General features: G+C 39.6%; 1 protein-coding gene across 5 annotated transcripts; it reads right to left on the bottom strand.

The window, feature by feature from the left end:
* Positions 1-3,786: 3,786 nt before the first annotated feature.
* LOC108600432 (ral guanine nucleotide dissociation stimulator-like 1) lies at positions 3,787-18,598 on the bottom strand. Of its 5 annotated transcripts, XM_033293424.1 has the most exons (7): positions 12,856-13,389; positions 12,709-12,790; positions 8,959-9,584; positions 6,862-6,963; positions 5,909-6,778; positions 5,692-5,844; positions 3,787-5,631 (listed from the first exon to the last, which is right to left on the bottom strand). In XM_033293424.1, the coding sequence occupies exons 3-7, from the start codon at positions 9,424-9,426 to the stop codon at positions 4,459-4,461; spliced, it is 2,766 nt and encodes a 921-aa protein (XP_033149315.1). In that variant the 5' UTR covers positions 9,427-9,584; positions 12,709-12,790; positions 12,856-13,389; the 3' UTR covers positions 3,787-4,458. The 5 variants fall into 5 exon arrangements, with proteins under 5 accessions (XP_033149315.1, XP_017843496.1, XP_017843495.1 ...); XM_017988007.2 differs by lacking the exons at positions 8,959-9,584; positions 12,709-12,790; positions 12,856-13,389 and adding exons at positions 15,212-15,582; positions 18,278-18,598 and having other exon boundaries at positions 5,909-6,775; XM_017988006.2 differs by lacking the exons at positions 8,959-9,584; positions 12,709-12,790; positions 12,856-13,389 and adding exons at positions 15,212-15,582; positions 18,278-18,598.
* Positions 18,599-18,737: the final 139 nt, after the last annotated feature.

The raw sequence follows: 18,737 nt of genomic DNA on the forward strand, positions 1-18,737 counted from the left end.
AATTTTTGTTGAACGTAATCGAGCCGTTATCGTTGTCGTCGCGACAACTTCAAGGTTATATCCTGTTGGCAAATACAATTTATATATTTTTCTAGCACAACACTCTGCAATTTTCACTGAATCTCACGCAGCGCTTTACTTCGCTGCTGCTGTTGCCAGCGCTGTGCACATGGCTTCAGGCTCCAGCCACACACTATGTATCTACATAGAACATTTTCTTGAGCTTAACTTTATGCATCATTCAAGTAAATTGCGCTGAAGATATTCTGCATCATTTGCTTGGTTTTTGTTGCTTGTTGCACTTGTTAATATTTGATTTTATTTTATTTAATTTTACTGCTCGTTTGCAAATCAGTAAATTTTCTTTGCTTGCTTTTTATTGCGATTTCACAGTGCGTCGCGTTTCGTTGCTGCAATAACGAGGAGCGCCTCGTCTGGACCGTGTGGCACCACTGCTCTGACTACTCGAGCCCAACGCGCTCTGCTCGCAAAGCTTTTCCCCAAAATAAAAGAGAGCGAGCGCAGCCAGCACAAGAGGCCAAACTCGTATCGTAGGCTTTTGCTTTTGGCCAGACAACAAATCGGGAACGACTGGCAACGGCGACCGCCTGGCGAGCATTTTAATTAAAGCTCTGCCCTGAATCGTTCTTATGCTAGTCTCAATTTCAGTATCAGTCTCAGTGTCTTTAGTTTCCTGGTTTTGTTGAGTTTGCGCTCAAAAGTTTGCGTTGTTTGGATTTTGTTATTTCAATGTGTGCTTTTCTGAGAATTTCTGTCCTACTCGAAATTGTTTTCGTTACGTTTGCCACTCTTTGTTATGGCCAGCAATAAGTAAGGCAAAAGTAAACTGCGTGCCATGTGCCTAATGTAGCCATAATTATGCACTGTGATCAAATTGTGGTAACTAACTAAACGAAATTAATCGATTTAAGTTCGTTTCATTTATTTTACTTACTGCACGCAAATTGTCAATTTCGCAATTTGGCCATAACTAATGCAAAATAATGTATATAATGTATATAATGCCATAGTGTTATTGAAATTGATTAATTTATTTTCTTTTCATTTTGAATTATATATGTCTGCTATTTTAAAAACTCTGCAAGACGACTTTACATTTGGTTTAACTATTAATAAGTAACACTAATCGAGACCTCGTTGGAATTTTCCCAATTCTTACAACAAATGTTGCCATAAGTTTTAAATAATAAATTCTTATTGATACTTAATATTTGGAAGACTCTTTTAGCGTCTACTCCAAAAAAAAAAAATAGTTTTTATAATTTTGCTGAAAATGTAAATTAGTGAACTATAATAACGTTATAATGATATAACTTAAAATCTGAACAATATTAATGACCACACCACCAATCCAATTAGAAGGAGTAGAACTTGAGCAGCCGTCGCAAGCCAAGTATCTGGGCATCACGCTGGACAAGCGCCTTACTTTTGGACCGCACCTTAAAAGCCACAGCGATGAAATGTAAGCATAGAATGATCCAGCTACGTTGGCTTATTAATAAAAAGAGCAACATGACACTGCGGTGTAAGAGAGCCATATATGTGCACTGCATTATGCCGATATGGCTCTATGGAGTGCAGATCTGGGGGATCGCAGCAAAATCAAATTATAAACGCATCCAGGTGCTGCAGAACCGTGTCCTGCGGCAAATCACTGACTGCCCCTGGTATGCGCGGCTTACACTCCACAGAGATCTCAACCTGCACACAGTGGAGGAACAAATCGGACGCCACACAAGCCGATATGCGGACAGATTGATGAGGCACTCCAGCTTGCTTGCAAGAAGACTTTTACCTGCTAGACCCCTAAGAAGACTTCGCCGGCAAGGGTTTACTAAAACTATTGGTCGACGATGAGAATATCGTGCTAGGCTAAATTCAGTATAGGGCATCACTATGCTGTTAGGTTAAAAATTCAGTACAATGTATGTGATGTTATAGTACACTTTTGAAGTACTGCTTCTTCACTTAATAATATAATATATAAAAAAGAAAAATGAAAAGTGTTATCATTACGTACATTAAGTTCAGAATTTTGTACTTCTTTGTAATACTCATTATGAATTTAAGGCTTTTGAGCAATAATTTGAATTCAGATGTGCATTTTGCTGTTAAATTAGTTTGCTATTACCCATGTGGCAACTTTACCTAATTAGATTTCAGTTAAACCTTTAGAAAACATTTTCTTATTTTCTCTTGAATTTTCCAGATTTGCATAGATATTAACTAAGCAAAAACTCTAACAAGAACTTGAAATACTTGTCTTAAGACTATCAAAAATATTTGTCCTGTGTATTCTAATTGGAAAACATAGCAGACATTTTGTTTCGCTATTCATAGCAGTATATAAAAATTATTGTAGCATACTTTTTGCATAAAAAGTGAGGCAATCTTTCTTATTGCTTTCTTTTAAATAATGTTTTTTCGCAGTGCACTATAACAAGCTAAGCATTTGGAAACTACTGTGCAAGCCCTAATCTACTCTTTAACTAGCAACAAATCTCACTCAATAAACCGAAACACGAAGCCCGCAGCTGAGAATGAGTTCAGTTCAGTTAACCAGGACCACAACAAGAAACGACAAATAGTGTTGAAAAGCTTAAGCGCTCTCATTTAACTCTGCTTACTCTCGGGCTGACAGCTGCGCGCTCCCACGCAAAAACTCAACACATGTTCAAAAACGTGTTCCAAAACGTCAGAAAAGCGCGTGGCAGCTGGGCTAACAAATGTAGGCAAAGCTTCGCAGGTAGCGGAACCCAACTGCATGGGCAATGGGAAGCTGCAACTTGTTTATGAGAGAGTTCAAAAGAGAGGGAGAGATTGATAAAGCGAGAGAGATGAAAAAGAGAGAGAGAGAGAGAGGAGCGCTTTGGTTGTTTGTGCAAACGACACGTTGTTGCATTTTGACATTAGCGCATAACTTCTGCCGCTGAAGTAAACGAATTGGGGGTGGGATTTGGGCTTAGATTGCTCTACTTGAAGGCTAAGCATGGAATGGCAACGTCGTCATAGCCAGCGCATCATCGAAGGCTTTATGAGACGCAGCACAAGTTGGTTAATTGAATTCTGGGCTAAGGCTAATGAGTTGTTATGATGAGTTGTTAGCTAGGTCTATGGCATGCCTAAGTGTCTGTGTGTGTGTGTGTGTCTCTATTGATTATTCGCAACTATGACGAAACATAGTTTGTGACGTCATTGTTAACCCCGAAGCTTTTCAAGTGCACACAGCAACGACAACGACAACGCCAACGACAACTACAAATCCCAAGCTTTGGCCCATCACTTTGGTGTCAACTTGTCGCTTCTCACACTGCCCCACTGCACATAAAATGTCAGTTGAGTTGAGTTTATCTCATTTCCATATCCATTTGCTGCTTGTTTGTTAAACTTTTTCGTGCGAGCTTTTTTTGGAAACCCCCTTTACCAAAGTCCTGCCAGTCACCTACACAGCCTGCCGCAATTTATTTGCCTTTGCTCTCTTATTATTGCTGCGGCAAGAGATTTATTTTTGTCACTCGACTGATCTAATTAAAGTTTGTCGCTTGTGTGTGTGTGTGTGGCAAATATTTTCGCTTGATAGCAATCCCAAGCATTTTGGCCCAGTTAGAGAGCAGTGCCTGACTATTACCTGTTATCGCAGCTGCCAAGAAATGGGCACAGGCCAAAAATGTAATAAGAGTTGCAAATAAATTTGTCAGCATGCGCGCAGCTTATGGAGGCCAAAATAGTATTAACCCTAAAAAAAACTTGAAAAACTCGTAGCTTTACATATATTTTTGTTGGTTTATTTTACGTTGGTTTTAATAGCTCTCATATATATCAATTTATCTGTATACTTAGTCGTATTTATATGTATAATTCTTTCGATTTTAGCTCTAACTATATAAAAAACAAGTACAATATCTTAAAGTGTAGCTTATCAAAGTTTTGTATCTGCCACTAAAAATTGTAATATTCTTTACAATACACATTATTGTATATACAATAGACGTAGGGCATTTATAAATGTATAAATAAAAAGTAAAACAAATACATATCGATTCTAACCTCAAAATTATTGTACCACAATGCTTGTTTTCGAATATCAATCAATATATCGTATATATAAGTGTATAAGGTGTATATAAATATCAGCAATTGTTCCAGTTAAGAGACGTGTACATACACACATAGAGTTAATTGGGGGGAGGGGGTGGAAAAACTCTATGGAAATGGAGATGCTACAATCTAATTGACAATACTCTCTATGTAATAAATAAATTAAACTCTCGCTCTTTAATTAATTACGAACTAAAATTTGCTTTGTTTTGTTTGTCATGTGCGCGGATCATGTGTCTATATAGTAGGTAGTATATACAAGCCACATGCAAGTGGAGACTGCTACTCCTCACCCTCGTAGCCCAAGCACCATAATTGGGACAAGGGCACGGCTGCGGACTAGCTGCCACTGCTGATGGCATCGTCCTTGCGTGGCCGCAGTATAAAGTTGAGATTATAATTTGTGTTCACAGCGTAGTAAACATTCGCCGATTTGGGCATCACCAGCTCCTTGTCGGGCAGCACCTGCGCCAGCGTATAGCGATCGGGATCATCCTCCAGTCCCAGCTTTAGCATAGCATTGCGTATCACCTGCGGCGTGCGCTCATTATTCCCGAGCATTATGCTCTTGTACAGCACAATGCCGTCCAGCTCAATGTTGTCCGTCTCATAGGTGACCCGAATGATGTAAAAGTCTGGCGCCGATGTGGTCTGCACGCCCGCCGGCTGCACCAGCTGCGCATTGATGTGATTGTGTGGAGAGCCGCCATTGCTCTGGGCGTGACTCTTCAGTCCATTGCCCAGCGACTGGGAATGCGTGAGCTTGCCATGCGCCGACGACTGCCGGCCACCGGAATTGCTCGAGTCCATGGACAGATTGCTGGTGCTGCTGGAGGCGGACATGAGCGAGGCGTGATGCGCATCCCGATCCAGTGAGTTGTGCCTGGAGCTGTTGCTGCTGTTGAGCTCGCAATAGAACTGCGAGCCTGCGCCGCTGCTCGAATTGGAGTGTATGGAGTCAGTCTTGCGATGACCGTGTCCCACGCTGCTGCTGCCCAGGAACGAGGCCGTCGACGAGCCGGTGGTGTTGGTCAGCGAGGTATTGGTGCTGGCTACAGATTTGCGTGGCGCTGCCTGTGGCGGCTCCAGCTGGCAGCTGAGCGCAAAGGCTTGGCGTTCATCCAGCAGCGGCATGGAGGCGAACCAGTGATCGAAGAGCGGATCCTCGGGCAAATTGTATGTATTGGCGGCACCCTGGAGCAGTTTGATTTGGGCCAGAACCTCAAACTCTTTGCGCTTCTTGTCAAAGTTGATGAGCTTGTCCTCCATGACAAAATCCGGATTCGCTGTGTGTATCATAGTTAGATCGGTGAGAAAGGTGCCCAGGTAGGGTATGGTCCCGTGTGAGGTTTGTGTGCCCAAATTCTGTATGAGCTTCTGTAAATGACGATCGGTTTGATCGCCAGCCGGATCCGGATTCTTGGCAGTGCCCTCACGCTTCAACACCTCGCGCAAAGTCCACGCATTGTTGTCCTCCGAACAGATGCGCGCCAGCTCCGTAAAGATTTCCATCTGCAAAGCAAAATTCAATTTAATGACTGACTAAATTTGGTGAACTAATCGAAGACGCACCTTATCCTTGGGTAAGAACTCCCAGACCTTGGACAGTCTGTAAATGGAGTTGGAATTTAGCGCCGAGATTATAGCCTTCAATGAGCTAAAGTTCTTGAGCATGCGCAGCTCCTGAGCGATTTCAATCCAACGGAAAATGTTGACAGCGCGCTCCTGTGAAATTTGAAGGAAACGATTCAGTCATATAAATCAAATATATTTTAGTCCTGGCACTTACCTGCGGCTTGATGCGATCTATAAGTATGCTGGAGACGACGCGGAATAGCACAGCGTTGAACTGATTGATGGTGGCCACCACAGTCTCGGAGCCACCGCTGTCTCGCCGCGCCCACGTGTGTCCCAGGCACTGATGCGGTATCAGCCGCTTGAACAGCTCCGTGTCCATGCGCGTCAGCTGCTCGGCAAAGTGACGCACCGGCACGTTGGGGAAACGAAAGGCCTGCATAAAGTGGGTGGGGCCACGATAGATGGGCGCCAAGTAGAGGCCGCTGAACTGCTCGCTCAGGTCGTAGGTGGAGCCGCACTGATTGTGCATGAGGAACTGCGTGGCCTGCGCCCAAGGCAGCGCCGCCACACTGTTGTCCACATGATGACTGCTGGCGCCGCTGGCGTATTGCTGGCGCAGCAGACGCTCCAGACGATTCATCACCTTCAGATGCAGGTCGGAGCGCTTGAGCCGCTTGTTGGCGAACGCGAGTATCTGCTGCAGATTGTCCTCGTGCCAGTCCTCGGGAAATCCGTCCAGCCAGACATGCAGCGCCGAGACTAGAGTTTTCTTATGCTGCTCATGTATGGAGGCCTGGGCATCGTAGGCCGGGCTCTCGGCCGTGCCGTTCTGCTGCGCCAGCTCCAGCTCCTCCACACGCTTCTCGTGCAGCGCATCGTAGCGCTGCGTCAGCAGGCTGAGCACCTGCTTGGGCGTCGAAAAGGTGCGATATGTTGACAGAAAGACATTGATAAACGTCGACTCCAGCTCGCCGTCGTCTGTGGCGAGCGCCTCCACTAGGCGCGCCAGTGTGGCGGCCTTGACGAAACGCACACGCACCGTCTCCCACTCCAAGTGTGAAATTTCATCATCCGAGTCCTGCTATCAATTGCCGAGCAAGGCGAAATGAAATTGGTTAAGGGAAACGGTAAAAGGCTTTCAAGCAAATTGCTTTGATAACTTACGTTGCTGGCCGTGGGCGTGGGTCGATGGTAGCGCACTTTCTTCAGATAGACCGTAAAGATTGCATTCTTCTCATGCTCCTCGCCCCAAAGGCGCCACGTGGGCTGCAAAATCGAATCAGAAACAAATTGCTTTAAAGTATTAGCTTGTATACATGCGAATTAATCATTTCGTCTAAGATTAGCACAATTTATTTTAAGCAAACAAACATAAACAATATGCAGTTAATTTTAGATCAGATTATTAAACTTTTTAAGGGAAATTCTTAAAGAATTACGCTGACGTCGTATGTTGAAATACTTAAGCATGCTTAAGTTCCCCAATTGTTGTGAGTATAAATTCTAAAAATAAGCTACTTATGCTGTTTGTTTGTTTAAACAAAAGTTACAAGCAAAAGTACAAGCATGTAAATTATACATTAGTATAGGTTAGTATACGCTACTAGCTTAAACAAAGCATGGGAAAGGCATTCAATGTAATGCGAATGAATAAGCATGAAGCATAATTAAGCAACAATAGCCAATTCTATATATAAGCGAGCATGTCGTATGGCATATATAAATAAATAAATATATGTATACACACACACACACACATACATAAAAAACTACTTCCAGTTTTTTTTTTAAAGATTTGCGATGACAAAGCTTGACCGCTGCACCCCCCACCCCACCCATACATACCACAGCTACCTAAGCATAACATTTTTACGCAGTTACATATATAGTTTGTATATATCTGTACACGAATTTCATGTTCGGACAATTAATTGGCCCGCATCGCCATATGTATAAAAAAAAATCTTGTATTGTGTATTTAAATGTTTATTTTACTTTTTGTTGCTGCTGTTGGGCCAATCTGAGGTCTGGCCCCATTTCGTCAAATTACGTGAACTGCTTAAAATGTTTTTTTTTCGAAACACTTTTATTTTGCTATACTCCAGCTTTGAGTGTTTTAGGCAGAAAAATTTCAACTTAAATTTGACAATAGCACATTCTTTGTTGATCAACATTTAAACATTTATAGCTTAGCTATACTATATGTGTGTGTGTTTAGTGTGTGTGTTTAGTGTGAACAGCTGCAAAAAGAAAGAACAACTTCCTGTCTTTCGCATGCAAATTGTTATGCTTTTATTTTCTAATTGATACAAATGTCTATATGGTACACATACTTCCCGATTTCTTTCACGCATATATCACGTATATGCGTAACTTGTGTATTTAATTGCATGCAGACAAAGACAGAAGATCAACAAAGTCAACAGACGAGCGCGCGATTTTTTCAGTGCCACACAGAAAAAATAAAGGAAACAAAATAAAATTAAAATAAAGTGTAGCATGCACGACTTTTAAATGCGCTACTTATACATAACATTTCATAACATATACACACGCATATTTATTGTACAGCTTAGGCGATTTATAGCCGCAGCGAAAAACATAAATAATAGTGTTATGCTGGCGTATACTTATTTAATTTATTTGTTATTTTTTACACAGTTGTTTTTTTTTTTACTTTACTTTTTTGTTATTTAATAAGTGACGCAATTGTAGCGAGATCGTTTCATTTGCGTCAATAAAATATGCATTGTTTATGAAAATTATTAATAAAAGCCAAGTAAATTGTAGCAACTGCACATATGTATGTATATGTGTGTGTTTAAATGTTTATGTGTTTGTTAAATGCCGCATCGATTGACAGTCATAGAGCATGGGGAGGTCAAACAAATTGCCGAAATCGCGTGGGCATTAATTAATGTAGAAAAAACCAGCGGAAAATTAACTAAACTATTTTCAACAAACATGCAGCAGCGCAATTGGCTAATAGTCACAGACATCAGGCGACATAAGTATGCATGCTTAAGTGTCACTTTGCTATAAAAAAAAAAAAAAAAAAAAAAAAAAAAATTGTTTAAATTTTAATTTGTTTAGTTTTTTCAAATTTATTGCAGTTTTGCACCACTGTGCCTGCTATTGCAACTGCGCATGTAAAATGCCGTATAAACAACAAATCAAGGAAAATCAATGCACATTTTCTTTCGACCAGAAACTAAACACATGCATATAACACACGTATATGTGTGTATGTGTGCTATTTACCTTGGTGTAGGTATAGTTCTTGGCATGCAAGTCTTTGGTCTTCTTTGATATTTTGCGCAGCGTTGCGCCCGTGCAGGCGCACAAATACTTGAGGCTGGCAACCACTTTGCGTTCCGCATTGAGCACGGAGGAGGCCGCCGACGTGGCGTCCAAATCATCGTAGGAATGATAGCTGCTGTTGCGACGCTGCTTGCTCGTGGCGGAGCAAGTGGAGCGCGAACGTCGCTGCCGGCATTTATGCTCTGGCGTCACCGCATGCGTGGGTCTGTGGTTGTCGGCCGTGACCGATTTCTTAACACGCGGACAGGTGTGATGATGATAGTACTGCTGCTTAAGCGGCGACGCCTTGACCTGATGATAGGCGCAGCTCGTGGCGCTGCTGTTGTTGTTGCTGCTGCTGCCGCTGCTGCTGCTGCTGTGCACATGACGCAGAACGCTGCTGAAGTCCGTGTTGTCCAGCGGCGGCATTAGGGCGCGATTGTAGCTGGCCAAGTCCTGCAGCTGATAGGCGCAGGTGTGGCTCTTAATTAGAATTGGCTGCTGGCGTTGGAGCTGCTGATGTTGTTGATGTTGTTGTGGTGCTTATGATCGTGTTGGCACTTGCAGCTCGCTTGGCTTGTGAAATTCTGTAAGTTTTGTTGTTGTAAATAAATATTTTGGCGGCGGCGACGGCGGCGCTTTTTGTACTTGATTATGGTTCATTGGCCATAGCTTTGGGCTGGGCTGGGGCTAGGCCTAGGCCATGAAACTGAGTTCATTCACTCCAAAGCTAACGCACAATGCCTGCGGCTTGTTGCCCCTGACCTTGGCTACAATTTGACTGGAAACACATGCAACATCATCATAGAAAAAACAACAACAAATTAGGCAATTGTCTTTCAATTCCAAATAGACAAACAGACACATCTGTATCTACAAATGGACTTTAAAGGCAACAACAATAGCAACAACTACAATCGATTTATGCTTTAGCTTAAGTGCTGTCGCTCATTTGCCATATTTGGCTTTAAAATTTGCTTCCTCAATTGAGCTTTGAATTTCGAATTGCCTTAGAGCTAAATAAAAATTGGCAAAGCAAGCGGTAAAAGTTGGAAAACATTTCCCTGTTAAGTTTTTGAAATGAATAAAATGCACTCAAGTGTTTATTGATTTTCCATTGCCACTTAAAAAACAAACTAATTTAAGCAAAAGCAGCTCACACATTCTTTTCTTAGCCTGCCCATTGTCATTGTGTCTAACTAAGATAAAAGCTGTGCTAGCTAGTCATAAATTTAGGCCAAACTTTTGCAAAAGCAACATAAATTTAGTTCAAGCAGCTTGTGGCAGTTTACACAACTTGTTTTTTCTTAATGGACACTCTTTTCAAATGAAATAGTAGCTTTTATCTGAACAAACAGATCAGCAGGTCAGAGCTCTAAAAAGCAGCCAAAGCAAAAGGGTTGCTCACAACAGGAGCGTGCCTCATGCACTATATGAGTAAATATATATTTCAGCGAATTCAACATAAATGCGATATATCGTATAATATTCAAAGTTGCCACTTAATCAGGCACGTTTCGAAATAACAATGCGGCTGGGGCCTCGGGGATCAAATTGAATTGAAGTTGATGACGACAAAGAGTGCTGCTCTTCATAAATATATTTTTAAACCTAATCAATATGCACATACTACACACGAGTCCAGAGTAATGGGCATAAGTAAGTAAATATAATGCGCAGCTGTATGTATGATGTGTGTGTGTGTGTCCTAGCTTTATCAATTGAGCTTGAGAATATACCTCAACAAAAGCTGGCGCGTCATCATCATTAACGCTCAGCTCGGCTCAGCTCTACAAAATGAATCATACGTAGCAACCAAATAATTACTAAAAAATAAATTATGAGCAATTTAAAGCAATGATTTCCGAAAACAATTGTCAAATGTAATTACTTTAGTGCTCTTAAGTAATTATAAAGAAATTATGTTAGAATATTCTTTGCTAAGCCACTTTCAGCTTTTGTAAATGCAAAAGATGCGGCAAAAAAATAGTAAAAAGCAATAAAGCAAAGTGAGCAACACACCCCCAGTAGCTAGTTGGGGGTTGGATTGACATCTCTTTCTCTATTTATAGCATAGCGCTGACCCCAAAGGCCTGGCACGAGTTCGCGTTGCATTGATAAACAGCAATAATCAAGCGAACAATGCAAAAAGAGTGCACAAAACAGAAATCAAATTGAAAGAAAGACAAAAGGCAAAAATGCAAGCTAACGCTGATGGAAGTTTGAATACCCTAACTACAATAAATAAATACAAAGTATTACTGAAAATTAACATTTTTATTAACTGTTCTGTTTAAATAATAAAAGGCAATTACCCTTTAAGCATATGTAGTGTATTGAAAAAATGAATCTAGATTCTAAACGTGCAACGTTGTCTCTTGTCTGATGTCCGCTGTCTCATGTTTGACTGACTGACTAAATGAGTGTGCGATAAAAATATGTACATAGCTCTTTATGCGATGTCTCTATGCTGTCCATGTCCATTTATTTCGTCAGTTACAACTGACTGCATCCAACGCACTCAGCTGTGCCCAACTTACGCTCTCTCTCGCTCTATCTTAGGCACTATTATCATACCACATCCGTTGTGCAGCAGCAGAATAAAAAAAAATAAAAATTATATGCATGTGTACAGCATACAATCAATATGTTTCAAAAGCGGATATTAAAATATCAACTTGAATTAAAGCTCATTGCAATGAGCATGTCGACAAACAAACAAACACAAACTTGTTTTTGTTGTAAAGCTGTTCATATTGTTGCATACCTCAATGGCAGCTCAACTGAAGAATGAATGAAAATGAAAGCAGATATAGCAATAATATAATATATGAATGATATACAAATACAAATGAATGAAAGACATTGCATTTAATCTACTAAAAGCTCTTCATAAAAGCTTGCAGCTGGGCTCAAAATAAACTTTAAACTTTACAGGCTTCGCTGCATATATATCCTGCGCAAATAATTTATTTTTAGACCTACCACACTGTCTCGACACCCACCTTAAGTGCCAACTCGCTCAAGTGCGAACAACTCAGTCTCAGACTAGATAACAAGCTGGCTAACCAAGCGAGACCTATAGATTCACTCATTCCCATACACACACATAATTACTATTGACATTTACACATGGCATTTACATAGAAGACAATCACATCGGGCCCTGGTTTATGTAAACAATTATATTTATAGCCTGCGCACCAAAATCAAGTACAAAAACACGCCCATTTGTGGGCATGATGAGCATGGGGGAAAATCTTTTCGGGGAAAATGCGCAACAAATTGGCGTAGGCTTGAAATGTGTTTTTGTTTTTCCATTTTAAAGTATTATTATTATTCTGTGATTGTTGCTGTTAGTTTTGGCCCTAAGCTGAGAAGCTCATCGTATACATAAATATTTGTGGTGCACCAACAACAACAACAACAACAGTAACAAAAACAACAACAAATGCATTTTGTGGTTATTGCTCAATACACTTGCAGTTGGGCAAACTATATACTTGAGTTAATAATGTGTTTGTTGAAATAGATTTCAAGCTGATTCATAGCCACAACATAAAAAAAACAGCAAGAGTTTAAGTTTTTTCAAAATATATAAAGTCTCGAGACTGCAAGTATTTGATTTATGGTTTTCTCAATTTTCTCAAACACATTTCATGCGCGCGCTCCATTTGTTGTCGACGCTTTGGGGTTTTTTCTTTCTGTTACCATTTGAGATAAACTTGATTCCTTGGGAAAAATGCCGTTTAGATGTTTTGTTGAGTATTTGCAATTTACACGCCGTATGCAGCTATATTTGCGTTTGATGTATTCGAGATGAGATTAAGCTTTGGTTTTGATGTTGTGGCTACGCACCGATTCCTGCTGCATTAAAGCCAGCTTGGATGATGAGTCAGTCCAAAAAACCAACACAAATAATAATACTTGGGGTATTTTTAACCCCTGTGGTAGCACAGAGGATTAAGGTTCGTTGCACTGCGCTTGGATAGTCCAATAGTCTCTGAGCGTCTGCTCTCTGCTCCTTCTCCTTGTGCCTGTCTGTTTCGCTGTCTTGCACTTTGCACTTTATTACACACACACGCACACTCGCAGACTCACTTTTTATCACCGCGTTGCGGCGCCTGCGAGTAAAATTCACAATTTATTTATTTATCTTTCACGTGCTCTTGCTTCACTTTCTCATATGCACTTTATTGCATTATTTATTTATTTCTCTGCGCACCGCACAATGCCAGAAATAATTATGAAAAACATTGTACAAAATTCAACATTTCACGAAAGCACACACATAGTAGTAAACGATGGGGGCGGGCGAACGGGCTGATGTATACAAAAAATATTCTCTGTCGAGAACGGCGAAGCGACAACCGCCGCCAACAACTGTCGAAAACGCACTCAACGGTAAGCACGACCCGAGCTATGCGAACAGCCCCAACATTGCTTCTGTTATACACTTAGACATTTTTGTCAACACAATGGAAAGGGTATCACGAAGTTGTGCAAATGTATGTAACAGGCAGGAAGACCCCATATATATTCTTGATCTGCAAGGCAAGCCGAGTCGATATAGACATGTTCGTCTGTCTGTATGACCAACTAGAACCCAGAGACATTACAGTTAGAAGAGCTTTTATTTTGGAAATTTAAAAATAAATGCCACGCAAGCTTTATCATGTTCTCGAACGATGCCGAAAATTTCATATCAGTAGCATAAATAACATTCACAAATTATGCGTGCATTTGCTTAGTGCCCCAGAGTGTCAAAGTGTATCAAAAAGCTTGCCGCCCCCAATTTTAATGCGTTCTTGTTTAGCGTTCGTGTGTTCTTGCTCTCGTTTGTTCTGACAAACGCTCTCAGTACGAGGGTTAAAAGCAATTCAAAAAGTAAACTCAGGCGCAACCGGCAATGTGACACTCTGTACACAGCTTTTCATGCCGAGAACTTACTACAAATAATAACTTTGTTGCTTCGTTCCATTCCAAATCTTTTGTAGATTTCAAAAATTCTAAAGCAAGCATTTTAACTTTATTGGATTCATCTGCCTTCTACGCACAAATGATATTCTAATAATTAAAAGAAGCTTTTATGCACTGTTCAAGTACAGAGTCTAACGTATCTCCCACACTCTCTCTCTCTCTCGCTCTCTTCTAATTCATTGTGCTCTCTCATAATTTGCGTGCGACGCGTCGTGGGAATTTTGCACACACCCACATTAACGCGTAAGTTCATTTCTATTACGCTCTGTTTATGTTTTGCCTGGCTATTCTCATATTTGCTCGCTCAGCTCAGGTACGCTTGTGTCTCTAAATGTGTTGAGTGTAATTTGAATAGAGTGTAAGTAGCTGACTCACAGCGTTGAGTGCTTTCTGGCCTATGAGTGATTTTGACACAGCCAATTAAGCTTCATAGCACTGCTAAATGTTTTGTAAAATATGCATGTGAATAAAGTAAAAAAAAATTAGTGGCTCACACGCTGATTACTTAAGCATACTTTGGCATTATTCAAAAATTATTTATGTAGCCTCTTAAGCTGTCGCACCATTTATACAGTTTGATTTATGTGCTAAAAATTTTAATTTAAGCATCATTGACCAGTTTGCGTTTAGTGCGTCGAGTAAATATTTAATATTTAAACTCTCTATTATATAATTATGTAAATAGTTTGTTAGCTTTGGTCTGGGCCGGCTTGGCCTGCTTTTTTCCCATGCGTGTGTGCATACAAAAGAGAGAGAGCGCCGCCTCTAAATGCAAAGACGCACATAAAATTAATAAATATGAATTTACGTAAGGGCCAATCAAACGTTTGTGCGAGCCAACATTGATTTATATTATAGACAATTGATCAATTAATAAATGCAACAGCAAAAGCAATCAATAAAGCAAGTCGAGCTTTTGTTTTTTGTTTATGTTTGAGCTTCTACTTATGCAGTCTAATACTAAATACTTCAAAATATATTGCTAACGCTTAAGCAATGTTTGGTTATTTATAGCCTTGCTAGGCCAGATAGAAATCAAATATTAGCCAAAACAATTAGCAGTCTAAATGGGTCGTGCTTGTGGCTCTGAATGCTGTAGACTTAATTTTTGCATTTATGGACTTTAAACTACTTTCAAGTTACTTTCTATGCACTTTCTCAGGCAGCTTATGTACTTACCAACTACATGCATTGGCTTACATAATGTAAAAAATATTGTGTATGTGGTACTCACCAAACTGTCGGCCACATTTTGACTCATTATACATGTACTCGTTGTTGTTGGTCAACTGCTGCAATTACGACAAGATGCGTGCTGGGGTTTGGGCCTTGGTAAGATGCAATTGTTGTTACTACTGCTGCTGCTGCTGCTGCTGCTGATAATGATGATGATGATGATGCTGATGACAACTGGTATTCGCTGAATGGGCGCATTTTGACTTGACTTTAACGTCTAACGGCGACACTCAGACATAAACACTCGTAGATAATTTGTTGGTAGTATTGTGCAACAATCATTTGGCTTTGGCTACCATTCAGACGGATGTATCTGTAGCCAAGCTTGCATTGCTGTCAAACATTTCAAGTTTTCTTTTGTGAAAACAACTGTAAGAAAGTGACGAAAAAAGCAACAAAAAATAAAATACAAAATAACAATAATACACATGTTGGTAAAAGCAGAGAAAACCATTAAAACTTGCACAGACTACAACAACTAAACGCGTTTTCTATATGCACAAGCATACTTCAATACATACATACGAATCTTTGCTTGTATGTTGGCTTAAAGGAAAGTGCGCGCGACGTTAGTTGCGCACCAATGAAATGGCTAATAAAAGACACGCACACAAGCATAAAGAGCCATAATATATAACCCATAACGCATAGACCGACCAGCGTGCCGCCCCCTTCGACCCCCTTGGCACTTTCGAGCAAGCGCAGTCGCTGCCCTTAAGATATGTTGAACGTGACGAGCAAATGATTTACGATATTGAACATTGCAGCAGCGCACAGTGGAATGAGATTACAAATTGCAACTGCAAAATGCAGTCACGATATCAAATTTGTTTACTTTTGTTAAATTTATATGCGAATATTTAATCTGGATTTGTTATTGTTCACGGCCAACTTTCAAAATTAAATTAATATTAATCTCATATGTAAACTTCGCTTGTTTTATTTATTTAAATTTTAATATACTTAATATCTATTATACATATCTGTTTATATAATTTGGTGTTTTTGAATTTTCACATGATTATTTAAAATCAACGAGCACATATTGATTGATTGAATTTACATACATATTTATTGAATCATTATTTATTTTCAAATGCTTATCTCATTCACAAAAATGCGAACAACCGTTAGCGAGTGTTGAACCACTGTGCAACTACAATGTTGTTTTGTCAGTTCATAGCATAGCAGAAAAAATCAAACTAGCAACTAAAAAAAAAAGATAGCGGAGCTTGTCGAAATGCTTGGCAAACGCACAACGTTAATGAAAGTTTGTTATTTTTGCCAGTCTTGTCATTTTACTGGTTTACCTGTACCTGTTATTGTTGTCGTTGTTGCTTTAGTATGTGTTCTGAATAGCACAACGGCAAAAACATGAAAAAATGCGGAAAATGTTTGCGCAGACAATGGCCAAAAGCAAAATAAATATACAAAGCAAAACAAAAGAGACAAACAGGTAGCGTGTATGCGAATATCGTAAGCAAAGAGCGGCGGCAACAAATATCGTAACATGTGTGATTAGCCAGAGTAAAGAGCGCAAGTGCAGAAGCTTTAAACAATACCTGTTTACTTTTACATACATATAAACATTTGTGTGTGTGTGTGTTTTATTCATAAATTGAGCTGGTTAAAGAAATATGTATCTTTAGCATGACTATGTTGGAATTTAAGGAGAATACAATGTGCGTGCAATTGCAAAGCATCATTAAGGCTAATTGTATATGCAGGTACATAAATAAGTATGAACCTTTGCCTAGCAACTCATCAACCTTGATTACCTTGAGCAATAACTGACCCTTTTATGTAGCCTGAGCATAAAAAACATGAAATTAAGATTAGAGCATTGCCAAGTTCAGGCAACTACAACGGTTGGAATTGCACTGTGTGCTTGTTAAAAACTTGAATAAATTTTTATAGCTCTTTTAAGCAGCTACCGCTTAAACACACAGTTTTTAATTACGTATTTAAATAAGCTTGGTTTTCACATACATACATACATATAAGCTCAACATTAGCATTTTGTTCTAATAAAAAACCAAACTCAGCACAAGCTGACCACGTCACTAGACACAGCTTCTTATATCAGACATTGTCAGCTGTGAGCTTTTTATTTTTTTAGTCAGTTGCAAAAAGTTATAAAAAGTGACGCGCGCTTTCAGTTTTACACCTCCGCTAAAGCTAAGGTTCCATATAAATACAAAAGTTAAACAGCACACACACACACACAGACAGCAATAACAAATACATACGTATGTATGTATATGCATGTATATAATGAACAGTTTTTTTTTAATTGTCACCGTGCTAAATTTATGTAAAAAAGAATTATTCGCTTTTAGCTATTTTGTTTTATTTTTGGACACCAATAACAACTACACTTAAAGCCTGACCTTTTACGCTCCAGCAGCGCAGCGCGCTCTTTACATAGCCATGGCGCTCTCTTACAATTGAGGTGCGCGCTCTTGTTTTTACGATATCAAATCTGCTGCTGTATAAACCGAAAACAAAAAACAACAAAGACAAAAGACTGAAGCAAAAAGAGCAGTTAAAGCAGTTAAATCTTTTATGTGCGTTATAACGTTGTGAATTTTGTAGTTGTTATTCTTTTTGGCTCAATGCTCTGCTCGAACGTGTGATTATTGGTAACATGCACACATGTAGATTGGCTAACAAAGCAATAAAGTACATATATGTACATAGTATCTGCATGTGTATATGTTTTAAAATCATGTGAGCAACAAGTTAGTATATTTGTTTAGCTATACATTTTAATATAGCCATTTATATTTGTTAATACTTCCTATATTTAAATTGAAGCCAACTCTTTAGCAAACACGTTGCAATTCGCAACTGCTGTATAGCTATGCAACGACATCAACACTCACACAGGCACACACAAACACACACACACACACATAGCAAGCAGCTGCAGGTGTATAAAATGCCAATTTTCCATTTTTCAGCCAAGTATATTTTCACTTTAGAGTTCGCAACTCATTTTAATTATTATATATTATGTATAAGCCTTAGCAATTAATTTTAATTATTATATTTTTAGTAATACCTTTTACATTTTCATATTATTGTATGCGCGTTGTTTAGCTATTTTTTTCTTTTCTTTTTTCTTATTTTTGTTGTACACTTTTCACACACAAACTCGAAACAGAAAATGCCATTAATGATATGTATGTTGTTGTAAATGCTGCTGTTGCTGCCGCGTTTTGTTGTCTTGAAAAATTGTTCGTTACGCTTTGGCAGATATTGTGAGCCACGCTCCGCTCTGACTGATGGCTTCTATTTTTTTATTTATATATACATATACTTTTTTGATTTGGAGACCGTAACGAAAGCACAGCCCAGCAGCAGACTCGTAACCGTCGATGCGTCTTTCGTTGCTTACACGTAGTTTGCGACTGAAAGCCAAGTTAAAACTGATTTTGGCCTAAAGAGTCTGAGCTCTTTTCACAGCAGCAGACTGAGAGAGAGAGAGCGAGAGCGTTTATCTGTGTGTGTGATCGCAGCAT

Source organism: Drosophila busckii, chromosome 3L (genome assembly GCF_011750605.1).
Source record: "Drosophila busckii strain San Diego stock center, stock number 13000-0081.31 chromosome 3L, ASM1175060v1, whole genome shotgun sequence".
Lineage (NCBI taxonomy): Eukaryota > Metazoa > Arthropoda > Insecta > Diptera > Drosophilidae > Drosophila > Drosophila busckii.